Raw genomic sequence first — 14,937 nt, forward strand, 5'->3', positions numbered from 1 at the left:
GTCCTCTGTGAGGAGTCTGGGTACCCACTGACAACACAGTTTCTTAAAGTTTAGATTTTCAGACACAATTTTGTACAAAACCGATCTTGAAACTTGTGGAAATTCCAAAGAAAGAGTGGAAATTGTGAATCTTCTGTCCTCACGTTTCTTTGTTTCGACAGCAGGCACCAAATCATCAGTGATCACAGAGGGCCAGCCTGAGCGTTCTTCGTCATAGACATTTTGACAGCCATTTTTGAACTCTCTAACCCACTGACGCACTTAACCTTCACTCATTGCATTCAAGCCATAAACTTCTGTTAACTGACGATGAATTTCTGCACCTGATAGGCTTCTCGCGGTCAAAAAACGTATCACTGACCGTATCACACACGCGGCGGGTGATTCAATAATCGTAAACACTATGAAGTAGCACAGCAATGCGTACACATCAGCTACAGAGCTGCAACTTGCATCAGTGTGAACAGTAAGGATGCCGGCAAGTGGCGCGGTGACTTGTTGCGGCGTCTGCGCGTACTACGGGACTATATGCGCGAACGGCCCTTACTTAAAAAACAACCCTCGTAACTCGACAAAGTGAAATTAGCCCAGTGAATGTGTCTAACAAGAAAACAATAAATTTTAAGTGGACGGAGAGTATCTTTAGCTGCTAATTATATCTCAAATTTTGTTTAACTTCAAATGTTGAAATACGTGGTGGAAATATCAATGGATTCAACTGCATGGTTATTAGTCTCTCGATCCTTCCTTTGTGTCTGAATATGTGGATAAGAGCTTGCACTCCCCCTACCCCCTCCAAAAAACTTCTCCCCATTTCATAGTAATAAAACTACCATATGATATGTACTAGGTACATGAATGGGTAACCAGCCTACTAAAATTCATCTGTAAAAAAATAACACTACAATCACACAACATAAAAGTTAAAATGGCAACCTAGTGTCTGTTGTCAGTCTCTTATGTTGTGGTGTAACATATCACTTTGGTGAAGCAGTGTGTTCCACGCCTATAGCACTAATAACTGAAGAACGTCACCATGAAAATATTTTTTATTTATTTATTTTGAATAGTGAAGTTAGACTTTTATACTGTTTGCGAGTTATATCTTGTGTGTGCATAAAATCTGGAGCAGATGGACGCAACGATTCTGCAAAGCGGGATGACGACAGCTGCTTTACCCAATTTCGCGGTTCGGCATTTTATTTCATCCAGTCTCCTCGCAGTACGGAGATGTGCAACAGAATAATTAGTACCATGACATGAAACTTCCTGGCAAATTAAAACTGTGTGCCGGACCAAGACCTGAAGTCGGGACCTTTGCAAAAGTTTCATATCAGTACATACTCCGCTGCAGAGTGAAAATCTCATTCTGGAAACATCCCCCAGGCTGTGGCTAAGCCAAGTCTCGGCAATATCCTTTCTTTCAGGAGAGCCAGTTCTGCAAGGTTCACAGGAGAGCTTCTGTAAAGTTTGGAAGGTAGGAGACGAGGTACTGGCAGAAGTAAAGCTGTGAGGATGGGGCGTGAGTCATGCTTGGGTAGCTCAGTTGGTAGAGCACTTGCCCGCGGAAGGCAAAGGTCCCGAGTTCAAGTCTCGGTCCAGCACACAGTTTTAATTTGCCATGACGTTTCATATCAGCGCACACTCTGCTGCAGAGTGAAAATCTTACTCTAGTACCATGACAGTTAGTATTACATCATGGAAAGAGGAGAGAAAGCTGAACTATCATTCCAAATAGAACAAAGTTGTGTACAGAGGCCATGTAATAAACTCATATTGTATACAGTTACTGTATTAGAAGTTTAAGTACTGTAACTGATGGAGCAATATAATTACAAATGAGAAGAAGTGCTTTCTATTAATTTAGTAGCATGTCTAAAATTACATTAGCACTCTCGGATTTTGAGCACAGGCACAGAAACCATCTACCAGAATAATTGCAAAGTTTAGATGGACAACAATTCACGACACATTAGACCAGAACTTACTGTTATCAGAAATAGTAATGAACTCATACAAATTTTCTGTATAAGAAAATCCTCAATGTTCACAGTTGTAAATAGAGATTTTTTGTGCTCTTTGTTGTTGTTGTTGTTGTTGTTGACATTCTGGTAAATTTCTGAAACAAGAAATACCGAACACCTAGAAATATAATGGATCTAAGTATGTCTGAGTCGTACCAGGAATCTTCTACAATGGAAGAGGATTTCTATTTTTTATAGCATTAGATAACAATGGATACAAAGTTGATCCTGTGAAGGAGCAGTACTCAACTGTTGTTCAAACTTGATTACAGATATTTTCTTTGTGGGGGTCACCAATGCGCAAGTCACTTGATTGATTGAATTAGGTTTCTTGCAGCGACTGTTCTGTATAACATCAACAGAAATTCCACTCACTGTTTTCTAATAATGTCACCACTGAGCAGCCACACGCTAGTAATCAGGGCCTGTCCACTTCCCATTTGAAGATCCAATGCACAATTTACATATAATGACACCACAAACAAGCAGCAGCAGCAGAACATGAGATGAGCTAGCCTCCAAAAATGGACAATGCAATACACTGTGTGAGTGGTTGTGTGTTCTTAAGCCACAAAATAACAACTGAACACAAGACACACTACAAGCTGTATACAATAGTCTCTGTAAGTCACCTTGATGTATGCTTCCTCTTGCGCCGCTCAGTTGGGACTGGCTGTTTGTTGCTTGCATCAGCAGAACTAGATGTGGACTCTTCTGGTATTGGCTGCAGAACTGAATGTGATGAATGTGGCCCAAGTCTTGCAACACTTCGTGTTACTCTCAGCTCTGGTGAAAGCAGAAGAATTTTAATATTATTAAAACTGCCATAATCATTCTAACAGTCCATCAAAATAATACATCAGATAAAAGAATTATTAATAATTTACACAAAAAGCTGAAAACTGTGTTTCAGTATGCAGTATTTACTGTTTCTGTAAACTTACGTTTGGAAAAGGAAGTATATTAAATAGTAGAACAAAGTGTGAATAACTAAGATTTCCCTCTTCCCCTCACTGTCTCCTTGTCCCAGAAATGCCAGCCTCTGAACTGAATTCTGAGAAACAGTCAGTATTCTTCAATACCAAATGGAAAAAATATACGACAGTCAAAGAAAGAACTGAAATGTTGCCAACCATGAACAGACTGATTTAGAATGAAATTTCGTCTGCTACTACACTACATAAGTTAACGACCATTGCACTCTATGGCGGACCTAAGAACGGCCATAAAGGCAAACATTTATAAAAATTATTTAATTCTTTAGTAATTTAGGGAATTAAGCCACAGTTATTTTAATCTACCATCCTTCACACATTTTCATGGTGTTCCCAATAAAACTTGAATACTGATCATATTTATAATAGTTTAGGATTTACTTGTAAAATGAGATTCATAAGCTTCGTAACAAAGACCTGAATGCTAAAATCTGAACGCTTTAGTTGATCTTAAAGATGGAAACTTCATATAGAAGCGCAACATTAAAATGACAAATGTTGCAAATATCAATTCTACAACTTCACTTGTTAAAAGATATAATAATTTTAAATTATCAGTATTTTCAGTTAAGCACCAGATCATCATTTCCTCCACACATAGCACACTGAACGATGAGAGCATGACACCTTATTGAATCATTAGGTGATAGAATATTTGTTATAAAGTTTAGTGCGTAATAGTTACTTTTGTTCTTTATTTATTTATTTATCAGAAGCACATCGGAGCAAGGCTACTGGCTGTGACAACAAAGTTAAGAAGGAAATTGTATTGATTTTATGTAAAAGAACTTAGCATTGAATATTATTGTTACTTTATTTAGAATGAGAAAATGGTGAAGCTCTGATTATTTAAATACGTTAACATGTAAAATAATGTAGAATAAGCTATAGCCAATCAGATGGGTGGCTTCAGGGAAGGGAACTGCACTAGTCAGTTGAGAGACGATGCTCGGCATGTCGGAAATGCGGCCGGGGACGAGCAGAGACAACAGTGCTGGTGGAGACACTAAAGCAGATGGTAGGTCTTTAGGCAATTAGGAAGTGAAGCGACTTAGAAAATTTTGCGTTGTATGGTATCGCAGGACTTAGTATCTGAGTGGTGAGCAGCTGCGCACCTGGTGTGAACTCTCAACTTTTCATGAAGATAATGTGGTGGAATATTAGACTTGTACTTCGCGCTTAGACTGCGAGTGATTGAACTGTGTCAAATGGATACACACTCGAGTGTAATAGTAATTCTAAATACGACCACTTTTGCTATTAGTTTGCTTTCTGAATAAACATTATTCTAACCAAATTGCAACTGTGTGGCCTACATAATTTATGGGTCATAAATTTAGTTCCCGATATTATTATTACTGTTATTAGATGTTATATTAACTTCGTATTTCACAATCTTGCCATCAGCCAGACAATTTATCAAAGGGTCACAAGTGATTAATTTAGGGAATGTAATGGGATAGGTGCGGTTCAACCCGTAGATGAGTTTGAGCCAAGACATTTTGACTAAGAGGAACCGCATGTGAGCCCGAACATCTCGCAACCACACAGCTAAATATTAGACAGTACTAATTACAAAGCGAACAAGACACTACGTTTGCAGAAGATACCATTCACCTCAACTTAACTTCAAATATCTCCAGATTTATTTCCAAGAAAATACCCTTACACTCTGTAACTAATGGCACTGCATTGGTTATAGTTTGATAAGTTTGTGAGCGGCAGACTAAAGAGAGTAGTGTGAATGAATTGTCACCCAATCAAAACACTGTCAGAATGCACATGCTCACACACTTCTCTATCACAGAGAATGCTGCTTCCCCCATTCCCAGTTGCTGACAAAGTTCTTTTAATGAAATTATGTGTCGAATAGAGGTGCCAAGGACATCTGTCGCTTGTGGAGTAACATGGTACCTACAGCAATGAACAATGCAAAATGTAGATGAAATGACAGTATGAAAAGAATACATTGCTGCTGAAGACTGGTAATATTGAATTTCAGACAGGCACAATAAATAAAATACTGCTAGATGTTATTCAGTTATCAGATTTAATTCCTTCAACAGACAGGGGGGGACCAACCTTGCTCACAGTCAATGTCACCTCCAGGTGCACTTTGTTGTTTTGTGGCAGGTTCGTATTGATAACACGAAGTCATTTTTTCCAGAAACGAGTTGTCTGTATTTTACATTTCCAGCAGGTGTCCATGGCTGAAGTATCAGTTCGTGAAAAAAGGTGTGTAGGGCAAACGTTGCATGTGCTCACTTCTCTTCAAAACTTGATTCAGAGATGTTGCTCCAATGTGATTTGTGACAACAATGTTGACACTCTATGGCCTCATGTTCACTGCTCAACACTGCCTGACCACATATCTACTTGCTCACATAACTAACTGGTTGAATGCTCATCTATTGTTCACATTTGGGAGTTGAAGCTGCCACCTTACAAGGGAATGGTCCAATATGATGAGATGAAACACACGCCGAAATTTTTGTACAAGTAGAATACACCAACAGAAAGACTGTTAAAATCTTAGCTAACATGCATTGCAAGTATTTTTCTTTAAAAAAAAAAAAAAAAAAAAAAAAAAAAAAAAAAAAAAAAAAAAAAAAAGAATGTTGAAAATTGCAAATCCACAGACCAGCAAGCAGATGAAGATATGTACACCCCAGCTGAAGCTATAGTGGTATGCACACACATAACAAGGCAGGCGCATATCTTTGATTGATGGCTGCATCGGTAAACAGATAACATGCCTTGGCACGATTGTGATTTGTAAAGCGAATTCTATTTATGTTGATAGTTTCTCTAAAACAATTGTCCACAATTACTGTTCACTCATATTTGAAACTCATTTAACAATTGTAATAATAACCAGCTGCTTTAGCGATTGCATAAATTTTCACAATGAAGATAAAACTGAACTAACATTAATTGTGTTTAACACTTAATGTTAAGCAGTGTGAAAACTCAAGTTTGCTTTGTAAAATCTGACTGAATTATGAAAATGGAATGAAGACTTACAGTAATAAATATATGCCAAAATGAAAATCACAAAACTGTGGAAGAAGCAGTATCCAAAAGATAGGGGCCATAATGTCCTGTTAGCCCACTCAATAATAATCAACATAAAACCCTGAACTTGAATAAATAACATTAACAACAGTTAACAGTTCATTGCAGGAGTTTTCTTGAGACACAAACCATGTACAGCTGCTCGTAAGAGGCACTGCACTATTATCAATGGAGATTTATGCGACCGGGCCCTCTGAATCACAATTGGGATGGACATTGCTTATTTCAAGTTGTCTTCTACTTGTTTAAGCAGATTCAGGAGTGCAAGAAGTCACAAAACTATGAGCTTTACTTCAAGTAAATGTGTAGAGGAGATGCCATTAATTGGTGGCCAACAAAGATGAAGCTGCTTGTTATCCCCCACACCTGCAGTGCCTAAGGCCAACTGGTCAGGTTTTGTGAAAGAACGGCGAGCAAACTGCCCTTTATCATTTTGGGGTGAAAAAAGAGTGTCTGTTGTGCAATCGATTAATGCTATGTCACATTCATGTGCAACAATCCCAGTAATAAGTATGAGTGGATTATTGTTTCTGCAGATTTATATCCGTCTTTGGGGACTTCCAGGCATATTATGACCAAAAATAAAAAAGGCTGTCTAATGGCAAAAATATTATAATCAATCTACCAAAACCTGGAAAAATAGGAAAGAATAATACTTTAACATTTTATTTGAAGTGGTTTCTAACCAGTTGCAGAAATGCATTGCTTTTGTTGGTCTCTTGGCCTGGACATGATGATACCTTTGTCTGGAGTGCGCCAAATATGCTGTTGATGTAATTCAGATTTCACTCACAACAACCAACGTGACTTTCAATAAAGAATTTTTTTGACTGGAAATTTTTTGTAAGCAAATTGTCAGACAATAAAATTTCCGATTTCTCCATGTCATTTGAGATTTATCAGAAAAACAGTAATCTCAAATTTCAGTCGTTTCTGCATTGGCACATTTTACAATTGCTCTGTATGCTTGGTAAGCAGCATAATAAATAGAGCAAAGGCCAGAGCCATTTCTCGCTCCACCGCAATTATGTTTAAATAAAGCTAGTAATTACTGTGACATCTCTGAAAAGTTTTTTTCATTAATCAGATGTCCCTGGTGTAAGGAAAATGTTTGTTTTTATGATTCAAATGACACTTAATTTCCTGGGATGACTATGGGATACGAATAATGACCTCTTTCATATTCAAAACTAATTACAAGAACTGTTCTATAGAAACTGTTATAAAATTGTGTATGTGTAAGAAATATTTCATTTTAATAAAAGTCACAAGTGATGGTAGTTGTCCTCAATGTAACATGAAACACTGCCTTGATTTATTTTCCTCTGTTAGGTGCCTTTGTACGAGGGTCGTTCAATAAATAATGCAGCACCTTTTTTTCTCATATAATTTTAGTTGAAAAAAATGAAGTATTCGTTGAGGGACATGGTGGAATATTCCTGCTTCAGCTCCTATAGCTTCACGAAGTTCGAATAGGTGGCAGCACTATACGTAGCCTTCAAAACAGCGTCTGTAACAGAGGTACGTTCCAAGCAGAGAGCTGTCACCGATTTTCTTTTGGTGGAAAACCAGAGCATCACAGATATTCAAAGGTACTTGCAGAACATTTACAGAGACCTGGCAGAAAACAAAAGCACTGCGAGTCACTGAGTGAGGCATCTGTTTTCATTTCAAGAAGGTCACACAAGCCTGTCTGATATTCCACATGCCCACCGGCCACAAACAGATGTGACTTCTGCCATGTAAAAACATACAGACACACCCATCAACAAAACACAATGAAAACCTTGCTGCACAACTGGACGTCTCTGTTGGTAGTGCTTGTCCCACCAATTGGGGTAATCAAATGTGTGTGCATCCTGGGTCCCCAGTAACCTAACGAAAGACCACGGAGAGTAATGAAGAACATCACTGCAGAACTGCATGCACGTTACGACACTGATCATGACAAGTTTTTGTAGCTCATCTTCACAGGCTATGAAACATGGTCTTATCACTTCTAACAAGAAACAAAATGGCAATACATGGAATGATGTAACACCACATCTCCTCTGAGGTAGTAGTTCTGTTTGATGTCCTCCATCATGGTGTGACAATCAACTCTGAAGTGCATTGTGCTACCCACAGTAAACTGAAGAAACAATTTCAGTGTGTCCATAACCACAAAAATGGAAACAAATCTCTCCTTCACTCTGACAAGGCAGGGCCTCACGGCCTCACACTCGGCAGTGCACTTGAGAGGAGCTCACAAAACTTCAGAATAGCTCACTAAACTTCATTGGACTGTTCATCCTCATCCATCCTATAGCCAGATCTTGCAGCTTCCGACTTTCATCTGTTTGTCCCAATGAAGGATGCACTCTGTGGGAAGCATTACATGGACAATGGGGAGGTAAATGATGCAGGAAGACAATGGCACTGACATTGACCACTAGAGTGGTACCATGCGGGCATATAGGCTCTCCTAGCAAGATGGTGCAATGTTGTCGCACTGAACAGAGTTTTGCTGAAAATACAGTTTTGTAGCTACAAGAGTGGAAAATAATATGGTTTAGTTCATTACTTATTGAAGTCCCTCAAATGAATTGCATACGGAACAATTTAGCTGTTGATGTGAATTGATTCTTAATCAAAACATTAATGATACATGACTTTTCTGTATGGTTTACATGCTTCAATTTTGCTTGTCACTCTGGATATTAGCACTATGTGGCACTACACTATCACCACACCGATCGCCCACCAGACAGGAAGAGCAGTAAAAACCCCCGTCAAAGCAGTTCTTCATGCGACAAAAAAGAGTAACTTCAACAATTTTTAAAAACTACTTGCAGTGCATCTTAACAGCTAAAATTTTGACAGTGCCTTTCTTCCATTGTATTCTTCCTGAATAAAAAATGTCAGGGTGGAATTTTACATGTCAGATTCTTAGTGCACTGATCTCACTTATGCACCATGATTAAAATTAGACTCGGAACACTTACAATGGGTGGTGTACATTAATAGCATGCAAATTGCACCACAAGCGAATGATGCTGAGCACAGTGGTATTCAGGTGTCTAGAATGACAATCTGGATAAGTGTGTTATTTACTCACCAATTTCTGCAATGTTATGAACAATACAAAGAAATAACTTTGCAAAAACTTCACACAGCTTTTGTTGTGCAGAACTGGATTTCAAGGATATACTTCATTCATCATAAGAATAAACCTAATGTAAACAAATACAAACACGTGACTGATCAGCAGCTTTAGCTCTTGTATATTGGTGGTGTTCTTTTCTTGGAAGTAAGTCCAACATATGTACTAGAAATCTTATTACTATGTCACTGGAAATGAAGCTTTGAGACATTCTGATGTATTAACAGCCATCAATGTTTTTCTTAATCATACGTTAGCTACATAATTTTGATTTAAAAAATCATGTACAGTCACAGTCCCCATATGCTACTTGTGCTTTGATTGTCTAGCTGTTAACACATACTGTGAATATGGATGATAATTCTTCCTGCTTCGTAGTGAAACGTGCGCACAGAACACCATTAATGGTGAGAAACAAATTGTTCTCTATGTTTTTCACAAAATTACATAAAAAGATGAGCTTTGGCATTTTTTGATAAACACATTGTAATAAATAAAAACTGTAATATAGTTACATGCACTTCGTAATCGGTAGTGTCTGAGTCTGTAAATTGCATGTACTGTGGGGCAGCAGTTAGAATACCATAGTGCTCCATAACTTTTTTTTCTAGTTTGAAAACCTAAATTATTTAAATATGAAATTTATTAAATGCACTATGCGATTAAAAGTATCCGAACACCTGGCTGAAAATTACTTACAAGTTCTTAGCACCCTCAATGTAATGCTGGAATTCAATATGGTGTCGACCCACTCTTAGTCCTGATGGCAGCTCCCACTCGCACAGGCATACATTCAAACAGGTGCTGGAAGGTTTCTTGGGGAATGGCAGCCCAGTCTTCATGTAGTACTGCACTGAGGAGACGTACTGATGTCGGTGGGTGAGGCCTGGCACGAAGTTGGCGTTTCAAAACATCCCAAAGGTGTTCTATAGGATTCAGGTCAGGACTCTGTGCAGGCCAGTCCATTACTGGAATGCTATTGTCATGTAACCACTCTGCCACAAGCCGTGAATTATGAACTGCCACAAGCCATGCATTATGAACAGGTGCTCGATAATGTTGAAAGATGCAATCGCCATCCCTGAATTGCTCTTCAGCAGTGGGCAGCAAGAAGGTGCTTAAAACATCAATGTAGGCCTCTGCTGTGATAGTGCCATGTGAAGCAAAAAGCTGCCACCATGAAAAACACGACCACACCATAACACCACCGACTCCGAATTTTACTGATGGCACTACACATGCTGGCAGATGACGTTCACCGAGCATTCGCCACAGACACACCCTGCCATCAAATCACTACATTGTGTACTGTGATTTGTCACTCCACACAATGTTTTTCGACTGTTCAATTGTCCAATGTTTAGGCTCCTTACGCCAAGTGAGGTGTCGTTGGGCATTTACCAGCATGATGTGTTGCTTATGAGCAGCCGCTTGACCATGAAATCCAAGTTTTCTCACCTCCCGCCTAACTAACATAGTACTTGCAGTGGATACTGATGCAGTACAGTATTCCTGTATGATGGTCTGGATAGATGTCTGCCTATTACACATTAGGACTCTCTTCAACTGTCGGCAGCCTGTCAGTCAATGGATGAGGTCGGTTTGTATGCTTTTATGCTGTGTGTGTCACTTCACGTTTCCACTTTACCATCACATCAGAAACAGTGGACCTAGGGATGTTTATGAGTGGGGAAATCTCACGTACAGATGTATGATCACAAGTGACACTCAATCACCTGACCACATTCGAAGTCCACGAGTTCTGCGGAGTGCACCATTCTGATCTCTCAAAGACTAATAATTACCGAGGTCACTGATAAGGAGTACCTGGCATCAGGTGGCAGCACAATGCACCTAATATGAAAAATGTATATTTTTGGGGGTGTCCAGATAGTTTTGATCACACACTGTATATGTTAATTAACTCATACTTCACTATCATTTTTCAGGAAAAATGCATATCTTCTAGTTTCTAATTACATACTGTGTGCAAAATTCTGGTTTTCACAGCATATATAAATTCTTAGTTATTGATATTTGTGAGTTAACGAACATTCCACTCCTACTCAAATATATGGCCGAAAGAGTCAGCCTTGAGGAATTGTGAAACAAACCCTGTTGCCCGGGACCGTGTGCCACAAAGAGTGCTAATTCGCCACGAGATGGGGAAATTAATGTGTGTCTGATTTGCTGAATGAGACTTAAGTGCTGTAGTGTGCAAGTGAGACAGACAAGAACCTACGTCATAGTGAAACCCCATAGAAACCATTTGTGGAAAGGGAGGCCGGCCGCCGTGGTCTCGCGGTTAAGGCGCTCAGTCCGGAACCGCGCGACTGCTACGGTCGCAGGTTCAAATCCTGCCTCGGGCATGGATGTTTGTGATGTCCTTAGGTTAGTTAGGTTTAATTAGTTCTAAGTTCTAGGGGACTGATGACCACAGATGTTAAGTCCCATAGTGCTCAGAGCCATTTGAGCCATTTGGAAAGGGAGACATGGCAGAGTTAAATATAACGGATCTAAGATCGGCCACAAAGAAAAACATTCATGAAAACTATTTACTTCTGTAATAATTCAGGGAATGAAGCCACAGTAATTTTATTCTACCGTCCTTCATAAATTTTCATGGTGAACCCAATAAAACTTGAATATTACAAGTCTTGTAACCAAGACCTGAATGCTAAAATCTGAATGCTTTGGTCAATCTTAGCAATTGACGTTTCATATAGAGTGCATTATTAAAAATGACAAATGTTGTTAAATATCGACTCTGTAACTTCATTTGTTTAAATGATATAGTAAATTTAAATTATCAGTATTTTCAGTTAAGCATCAGATCATCATTTCCTCTACACAAAACACATTGAACGATGACAGCATGACACCTTACTCAATCATTAGGTAACAGAATATTTGTTGTAAAGTTTAGTGCATAATAGCTACTTTTGTTCTTTATTTATGGCAAGGCTACTGGCCATTGCATTCAAAGATAAGTAGAAATTGTATTGGTTTTATGTAAAAGAATTTAACATTTATCATGTAATGGATATTATTGTTACTTTATTTAGAACATGAAAGTGGTCCAGCTGTGATTATTTAAATATGTTAAAATGTAAAATAATGTAGAATAAGCTGTAGCCAATCAGATGCACAGCTTCGGGAAAGGTAACTGCCCTAGACAGTTGAGTGACAATGTTAGGTATGTGGGGGACAAGGCCAGAGATGGATATTGGGACAGTTCTGGTCTAGACACGAAAGGGTAAAGTGCTAGTGGAGAAGTTAAAGTGGATGGTCGATCTTTAGGTAGCTAGGAAGTGAAACAACATAGAAAATTTCACGCTGTGTGGTATCCTGGGGCTTAATTCTCTAAGTGGTAAGCAGCCACGTGCCTGGTGTGAACTCTTAACTTTTCGCGTGGTTAACGAGGTGGAGCACTGGACTGGTAATTCACAATGAGATTGTGAATGATTGAACTGTGTCAAATAGATATGCCCTCGAGTGGAATAGTAATTCTAAATATGACCACTTTCGCTACTACTTTGCTTTCTTAACATACATTAGTCTAACCAAATCACAACTGTGCGGGCTACATCATTTATGGGTCATTACTTTAGCTCCCAATACTATTATTACTGTTGTTATACAGGGTGAAAAGTATTCAAACCGACAAACTCTGGGAGGTTGTAGGGGACATCAAAACAAATATTTTCCCCTAATGTCAGTTTTTCCTATGAGGAGTATTTAAACTGGTGGAGGCCGTATTATGCTCTTCAGTTGTTAGAGGCTGTATTACGCTCTTCAGTTGTAGGCAATTGCTGTCCACCAGTGTATTAGTGCATTGTCTCTGTTTACTAATGGAGAGATACACCTGGAGTGAGTACACGGATATGGTTGGTGCATACTATGTAGAGCACCACAATGGACGAGCTGCACAGCGGGTTTATCAACAACAATATCCTATCGCCGTATCCTGCATCGTACGACCTTTGCTGCTGTGTACCAATGTCTGCGTGATACCAGGTCATTTAGCAGATTACCTGGACAGGGATGCCGATGCACAGTAAGAACACTGAAATTTGAGGAAGCTGTCTTGCAGCATGTGGAGTGGGATCCTTCAATCAGCACTTGTGCAATTGCACATAACATGGAGATTAATCAGACGAATTTAAGAACAGTCTTTTGAGAGCAATTGTTACGTCCCTTTCACTTACAGCGTGCCCACAACCTGGAACCAGTTTATTATCCGCCCAGAGCACAGTTTTCACAGTGGTACCTGGAACAGTGTGAAATGCGTCCTACATTTCCATCCTGTGTGTTGTTTACCGATGAAGCAACGTTTGGGCATGATGGAGTCTCCAACATGCACAATTCCCATGTTTGGAGTGAGAATAACCCACATGTCACAGTTACTATCGCTCATTAAGTGCGGTTCTTCATTAATGTGTGGGTCGGTGTTGTTGGGGACTGTTTAATTGGGCCGTATCTGCTACCTAGGCCATTAAATGGCAAGCACTATTACAATTTTCTCGCAAGAGCATTGCCAGAATTGCTGGAAGACGTCCTGTTCCCTACAAGACAACGCATGTGGTTCCAAAACAATGGGGCGCCGGCACATTTCAGTCGTCGTGTGCGTCAATTCCTGGTCCAACAGTTCCCAGAAACGTGGATTGACAGAGGTGGTCTTGTACCATGGCTTGCTCAATCCCCAGATAGGTCCCCTCTGGACTTTTTGTGTGGGGACAGATGCGCAACCATGTTTACACAACTCCTGTTGCATCAGAAGAGGATTTGGTTGCCTGGATAGTAGCAGCAGCAGGAACAATTCAGGATACTCATGGGGTTTTTGCACAATTAAAGTCATGGACTTCACAAAACAATGACGGAATTTTTATGGATGACAATGTGCCATGTCACTGGGCCTCAACTGTTCACCGCTTGTTTGAAGTATGTTCTGGACAATTCGAGTGCCCAACATAAATCCCATAAAACATTTATAGGACGTAATCAAGAGGTCAGTTGGTGCACAAAATCCTGCAACAACTTTACTTTCACAATTATCGACAGCTATAGAGGTAGCATGTCTGAATATTGCTGCTGGGATCTTCCAACATCTTATTGAGTCCGCGCCATGTCAAGTTGCTGCAAAAGAAGGTACGACACAATAGTAGGAGGTATCCCATGACTTTCGTCACCTCAGTGTATGCTTGCATTGCAAAAGCAAGTCTGGTTTTTAAGTGGTTTAGAACATGGTCTTTCTAATGAAAACAGTTTAAAAGAGTTTGCACAAAACTCTTTTTTTTTTGTAAAAGTGGGCTAAAAATTACCATTCTTAGCAGTTTTACAAAGATTGTCAAGTTTCCCTCAATTTGGGAGCTACTGGAAAGCAGCAGGAAAATGAAATTTTATATTTTAAGAGCTTCTGCTGACAAGTTATTATGTGAAAAGTTTCAGGTTTATCTCGCAGTTACTTCCAGAGATACAAAAAGCTAAACTTCATGGTTTGCAAGTGGCTATTTTTTTGACCCACTTTGCTTCAGAATAGCTATATGAAAATTGCACATGATATTTTTTTTATCATACCATGTAAGAGTATGCAAAAAATGTACAAGATAGCCTAGTTTTTTTGTTTCAAGAAAATACTGTCAGAGACAATATGGCTCAAAGTTACTGAAAACTCAGTTGTGCATTGTTGATAGTTGCACTG

The 14,937-nt window shown here is 39.2% G+C and overlaps 1 protein-coding gene across 2 annotated transcripts in view; it reads right to left on the reverse strand.

The window, feature by feature from the left end:
• LOC126355049 (platelet binding protein GspB) overlaps nucleotides 1–14,937 on the reverse strand; it is a 309,208-nt gene that overhangs the window by 7,350 nt on the left and 286,921 nt on the right. For both annotated transcript variants that reach the window (XM_050005202.1, XM_050005201.1), the window contains exon 33: nucleotides 2,657–2,810. In XM_050005202.1, coding sequence (XP_049861159.1) covers nucleotides 2,657–2,810 — 154 coding nt within the window. The remainder of the gene's footprint in view (nucleotides 1–2,656; nucleotides 2,811–14,937) is intronic.

The sequence above is a fragment of the Schistocerca gregaria genome, chromosome 3, assembly GCF_023897955.1.
Source record: "Schistocerca gregaria isolate iqSchGreg1 chromosome 3, iqSchGreg1.2, whole genome shotgun sequence".
In the NCBI taxonomy this organism is placed as follows: domain Eukaryota; kingdom Metazoa; phylum Arthropoda; class Insecta; order Orthoptera; family Acrididae; genus Schistocerca; species Schistocerca gregaria.